Source organism: Aethina tumida, chromosome 3 (assembly GCF_024364675.1).
Source record: "Aethina tumida isolate Nest 87 chromosome 3, icAetTumi1.1, whole genome shotgun sequence".
Classification (NCBI taxonomy): Eukaryota; Metazoa; Arthropoda; class Insecta; order Coleoptera; family Nitidulidae; genus Aethina; species Aethina tumida.
The window spans coordinates 35,241,124-35,246,239 of record NC_065437.1 but is presented as its reverse complement, the minus strand read 5'-3'; the positions used below and the strand labels follow the sequence as shown (position 1 = coordinate 35,246,239).

Below are 5,116 nucleotides of genomic sequence, written 5' to 3'. Positions count from 1 at the left end.
TGTTGTTTGATTTTACCCTAAAATATAGTACAGCTTAAGCAAGTCTCTAATAAATAAAATGTATGTAGTAATTGCACTCAACAATAGAAAATGATCAAAAATTTATTTTCATTCATAATTTAAAATACATAATTATACACTTAGCAAATATGTAATAACAGTTTAAACATACAGTTTTCTAAAATAGGTGGTCAAAATTTGGGAGCATGTAAAATACGTGACAAAAATATAAATATTTTGCCTCAAGTTTTTTCTAGAGGAAAATACGCCTCTTAAATTTATTTTTTTTTTTTCATATTTTCGGAACTTTTGATCCAACTGTGTTTAATTTTTTGTGTATTCTAAAAAATATATCTACAATTCAATGTAATAAATAAACTTTTTCTAGAATGATACAGAGGTGTATATACTGGGGAATTATCCACTTTTTCTGGCCCTGGTACTCTTGATTAATTTTACCGCATAACAGCCCATTTCGGTTTTAATGAATGAAGACAGTTAAAATGATTTATAATAAGAATAAGAAAAAAATATTTAGATTTTCTTCATTATTGGACATGTCCTACCTGCTTCCAAATTGTGACAACTTATTTTAGAAACACCTCCTATAAATTGAGTCACTATTAAAACTAAATTCTGGGATACAAGTAAAACAATCTTTAAAATATAAAAGTTATTTTACTTTTCAGTAAGAAATGATAATTATTAATTAAACTAAACACATCTAATTTTTCATTTGTTGAGGATTTACCATGGGAGGTCTGACAGGGCCCATGGGTCCCATGGGACCCATAGGTACCATACCCATCATTGGAGGTCTCATTCCCATCATTGGAGGCATTGGTCCATGTGGGCCCATCATCATTGGTGGCATTGGGCCTCCAGGTCCCATAGCTGAAAATTACATATTTACATTTACAAAGAGATCTAATTTTAATAGCATAAAATATTTATTTTTTTCCTGAATTATACTTACTTGGTGGCATCATACCAGGTGGTGCTCCAGGCCCACCAGGCCTTTGACCCATTGTCAATTGGGCTGGTGGTGGTATAGCAACACCTTTTCCTGGCTGTGCAAATGGATTATTGGCAATTTTGCCTGCTTTGAAGGCTGCAGTAGTAGCATCGATCAAATGTTGTGCCTGCTCCTCCATCCATTTTTGGTAAAAAAATTTTACGTTATCTTTATGCTTACGTCCTGTACAATGTGTTTTCCGTACGCTGGGCGAATCGTGGGTCAAGTATGTATCACAATAGTCGCAATAATATTTTGGCATCTTGATTGGTATCCTAAAAATTCGTTAAGTTAAGTTTATTGTTAAAACTGTGGATTTCTTTTTATATACCTAAGTGAATTAAATTAAGAAAATTATTTTTACACAAAGTCTTATATTAATATTAATTTGGGGTCAAACAAATACAGCTCTCTTTAGTTTGTGTTTATAATGCTAATGTCAACTGTCACAATCAATCTTCTTCTTCTGAAATTGAACACTCTTGAGAAATCTAGAACTTTCAAAGAGTAATTTTAATATGAAACTAATTAATTATACAAATATAATTTATTCATTTTATTAATGTAAGACTTGAATAAATTTCACAAATTCTTTTTTATCCAAATTGATTTTAAAAATAGTAGGGTGTTATAAGAGGGGCACTATAGAAAGAACGATTACAGGTTTCTAGAAGTTATATCCGAGTTTCGAGTATTGCTATGTAAGGTTAGATTAAACAAAACAACAAAATAGTAAAATACCAAAAAAAAAAACAAACTATTGCACTTATTAAAAAATTATATAATAAGAAAGATGGCTGCTACCGAAGAAACATTTGAACAGGTAAAAATATCATTTGTTTTAATCTTTTTTTGTTTCACTAAGTATATTATGAATGGTTACAGTTTGATGAAGAAGAAGGAGGTGATGCAACTTTAGCGCTTTGTAGCGCTGGCAGAAAAAGGCTTTTTAGCAAAGAATTAAGATGTATGATGTATGGATTTGGTGATGATCAAAATCCTTATACTGAAAGTGTCGATATAATTGAAGATTTAGTGATTGAATTTATTACTGAAATGACTCATAAGTATGTTTACTATACATTGTGCTTATTAATAATAATAATAAAAATATCTTTTAGGGCAATGGAAATAGGCAGAACAGGTAGAGTCCAAGTAGAAGACATTGTTTTTCTTGTGAGAAAAGACCCAAGAAAGTATGCCAGAGTTAAAGATCTGTTAACTATGAACGAAGAATTAAAAAGAGCTCGTAAAGCTTTTGATGAAATCAAATTTGCTGGTAATATATCATATATAACTAATATACATTTTTTAATAATTTTGTTTCAGGTAAAGATGCAGTGCTCAATTAGGTGTAAAATAAAGACAATTTTAAATATAAGAAATTGCTTTTATTTCCTTGTTATAAAGATTGACATTAACATAACAAATACATATATCACAGATATGTAATTACAAACTTAATAACAAATTATTTAACATGATCAACAGCTTTTTTAGCTGATAAAATTACATCATTGACTCCAACACCTTCATATGAGGAACCACAAAGTGATATTGGTAAAAATTTTGAACTAATATAATCATTAATTTTTGCAACTGTCTCATTGTGACCAACTACATATTGGGGAATACAATTTTTAAGAATATTTACTTTACTTAATGTTGGTTCTTCATCAATACCCATAATGTTTTTTAATTGTTCTGTAGCCACAGCAAGCAACTCTTCTTCTGTTGCACTTTTTCCAAAATATTTGTTGAACCAGTGCCCTCCCATCATTACTGTTAACACAGTTTTGTCATTACCATAGGGGAAACAGCAACTATCATATATCACTCCCAAAATGGGCAGATTTTCTATAGGTGGTACTAAGAACCCAAAACCATCTTTTTTAATCCATTTTTTGTTATACACCAAGTTCACCACACAGACAGTCACAAATTTGATTTCATTTAATAATGAAGCTAATTCTGGATGTTGATTTTTAACTAATTTGGCCAAGTTGTATGATGGAAGTGCACTAATTACATGGGGTGTGTTAATATGATTGCCATCATTCAATATTACATCAACACCTTTACTGTATAGTTTCAGTTCTTGGCAAGTTGAATTTAACATAGTATTCACATTTTTGGCACTTATATGGTCAGACAAAGATTTTGTAAGAGTTTCTAAGCCTCCACTTAAAGAATAAATTGACCACATCTCCTGTTTAGCTTTTGTTGCCAAATCACTGGTGATCGTAGTCTTCTCTTTCTTTGCAAATATGGATTTAATAAAGCCTTTTATAACACCACCATGATTTTGTTCATAATCAAAAAGTGTTTTGAACAAAAAGTTAACACTGATTTCCTTGGCATTTCCCGCACAAATTCCACAAATCATAGGACTGATGAAGTAATCTGCAATTTCTGTTCCAAACCTCCTTTGCACAAAATCATATATGGACTCATCTTTAACAAATTTCGCAGGTATTTTAATATCATTCAATAAATGGTTAATTAAAGGCTTAGTAAGTGGTGGTTTAACTACAAACAAATCACTAATACTTGAAGGTAATGAAATCAAGTTCCCTTTAACATAAATCATGCGATTTTTAGCTGGTGGACTATTCATAGGTATAGGAATAACTGCATTGCTTAAACCAAGTTCTTCAATTAAAGCCAATGTGTTTTCTCCTAATTCCCCTCGAGGCCGTAACGTTCTAGCCGCTTGTTCAAGTATAATGTTGTCCTGAACAGGATCAGATTTAATCCAACCTCCAAGACGGTTGGAGCCTTCAATTAAAAAAATTGGTTGTTTTGGAAGTCGTTTAAGGAGATAGAAGGCTGCCGATAAACCAGACAAACCTCCACCAAGTATTACACGTGTCATTTTTAGTTTTCGAAGAAAATTGTATATACTTCTGTCTGAAAATAGGGTTATCTTAGAAATTAGGTTATGTGGAAAGTGTCAATATTGTTTGCAACAATTTAGGCAACCAATTGTTAATTTAATTGCATTGATTACTTGTATACCTTATATATAAGCATGTGAAAGAAACACTTTGCCTTATCAATATTTATTCCTCAAAAATAAATTCAATCAAGAGTAGTCAGAGTAAAATTTATCTACTTCATTTTTATGCTGAAAGGGTTATTTGTCAAAAAAAATGTTCTTAGTAAAATATTATATATTTTAATTATTAAAATAATTATTGTTTATAAATGTTTTTCTAAATTTGATTTTTTTTCACTCAAAATATATACATATAAAAATAAAACACGTAAATATTATTATATATAAGATATAATCAATACATTATAGATTATATATAATTATATATTATATATATTATAGATATAATAATAATAATTATTGTAGTTAAATAAAATTAATCTTAATTAAATATTTATAATTCGTATAAGAATTATTTGCATCAGGAATAATTATTAGAAACGACGTTACTTATTCAGTGTCACATTGATTAGTATTGAGAAATATTTAAAATCAGTGTCGTTTTTCTTAATATATACTATATATAAAACAAATATATACTATATATAAAACAAAAAAGGTAAGTGTCATAGTATCTAAATAGTAAAAATTTAAAGGATATTTTGGAAAATAAAATAAAAAGTTCCTTATAATTCTATTTTAATGGATAAAATATTTATTAAAATCTCTATTCATAAAACAACATAGGAGACTCAGAATGAAGTTTGTTTGAGTGAGAGAGGTTGTTTTTCAACGAATACCACCATAGATTAAATACTCAATGAAGGCAGCGACATCATGGACATGCTTTGAAGGAGGGGAATCTCTGCCATATTATTGATAGAAGAACTTAATCGCCGATAACATTGCCACGACGTGTTTTCTTCAGGATCACATTGAGCCCAAATAATAAGCCGATTTATTAAAAAAAAATAATCTAATAAAAATTCAACAAAAAACGAGATAAAAAAATTCGGATGAGTTATGAAATACTCTGTATATACATTGTTTCTAATATTTTACTGATATTAGCCCAATTCTCTGAAAATTAATACAACCATATGGAAAAGAATTATTTCAAAACTAATTTAAACTTTTTATAATAATTCAAAATTATTACAACT

The 5,116-nt window shown here is 29.1% G+C and overlaps 3 protein-coding genes across 3 annotated transcripts; 1 reads left to right on the top strand and 2 right to left on the bottom strand.

Annotated features, from left to right (window-relative positions):
• Nucleotides 1–658: 658 nt before the first annotated feature.
• Nucleotides 659–1,459, bottom strand: LOC109605502 (U1 small nuclear ribonucleoprotein C). The gene is made up of 3 exons (XM_020022093.2): nucleotides 1,347–1,459; nucleotides 977–1,290; nucleotides 659–894 (listed from the first exon to the last, which is right to left on the bottom strand). The coding sequence occupies exons 2-3, from the start codon at nucleotides 1,275–1,277 to the stop codon at nucleotides 725–727; spliced, it is 471 nt and encodes a 156-aa protein (XP_019877652.1). The 5' UTR covers nucleotides 1,278–1,290; nucleotides 1,347–1,459; the 3' UTR covers nucleotides 659–724.
• Nucleotides 1,460–1,592: 133 nt separating this feature from the next.
• Nucleotides 1,593–2,482, top strand: LOC109605503 (transcription initiation factor TFIID subunit 13). Its single transcript, XM_020022095.2, has 4 exons — nucleotides 1,593–1,838; nucleotides 1,901–2,082; nucleotides 2,137–2,294; nucleotides 2,345–2,482. The coding sequence occupies exons 1-4, from the start codon at nucleotides 1,809–1,811 to the stop codon at nucleotides 2,365–2,367; spliced, it is 393 nt and encodes a 130-aa protein (XP_019877654.1). The 5' UTR covers nucleotides 1,593–1,808; the 3' UTR covers nucleotides 2,368–2,482.
• LOC109605501 (protoporphyrinogen oxidase) lies at nucleotides 2,385–3,976 on the bottom strand. Its single transcript, XM_020022091.2, has one exon. The coding sequence runs from the start codon at nucleotides 3,888–3,890 to the stop codon at nucleotides 2,487–2,489; it is 1,404 nt and encodes a 467-aa protein (XP_019877650.1). The 5' UTR covers nucleotides 3,891–3,976; the 3' UTR covers nucleotides 2,385–2,486.
• Nucleotides 3,977–5,116: the final 1,140 nt, after the last annotated feature.

What these genes read in the sequence shown, in the direction of transcription:
- LOC109605501 (XM_020022091.2), bottom strand. Translation starts at nt 3,890, where the DNA reads ATGACACGTGTAATACTTGGTGGAGGTTTGTCTGGTTTATCGGCAGCC.
- LOC109605503 (XM_020022095.2), top strand. Translation starts at nt 1,809, where the DNA reads ATGGCTGCTACCGAAGAAACATTTGAACAG. An exon ending in CCGAAGAAACATTTGAACAG is followed by an intron (nt 1,839 to 1,900) that starts GTAAAAATATCA and finishes GAATGGTTACAG; the next exon opens with TTTGATGAAGAAGAAGGAGG. An exon ending in ATTACTGAAATGACTCATAA is followed by an intron (nt 2,083 to 2,136) that starts GTATGTTTACTA and finishes AATATCTTTTAG; the next exon opens with GGCAATGGAAATAGGCAGAA.
- LOC109605502 (XM_020022093.2), bottom strand. Translation starts at nt 1,277, where the DNA reads ATGCCAAAATATTATTGCGACTATTGTGATACATACTTGACCCACGAT. An exon ending in ACCTGGTATGATGCCACCAA is followed by an intron (nt 895 to 976) that starts GTAAGTATAATT and finishes TGTAATTTTCAG; the next exon opens with CTATGGGACCTGGAGGCCCA.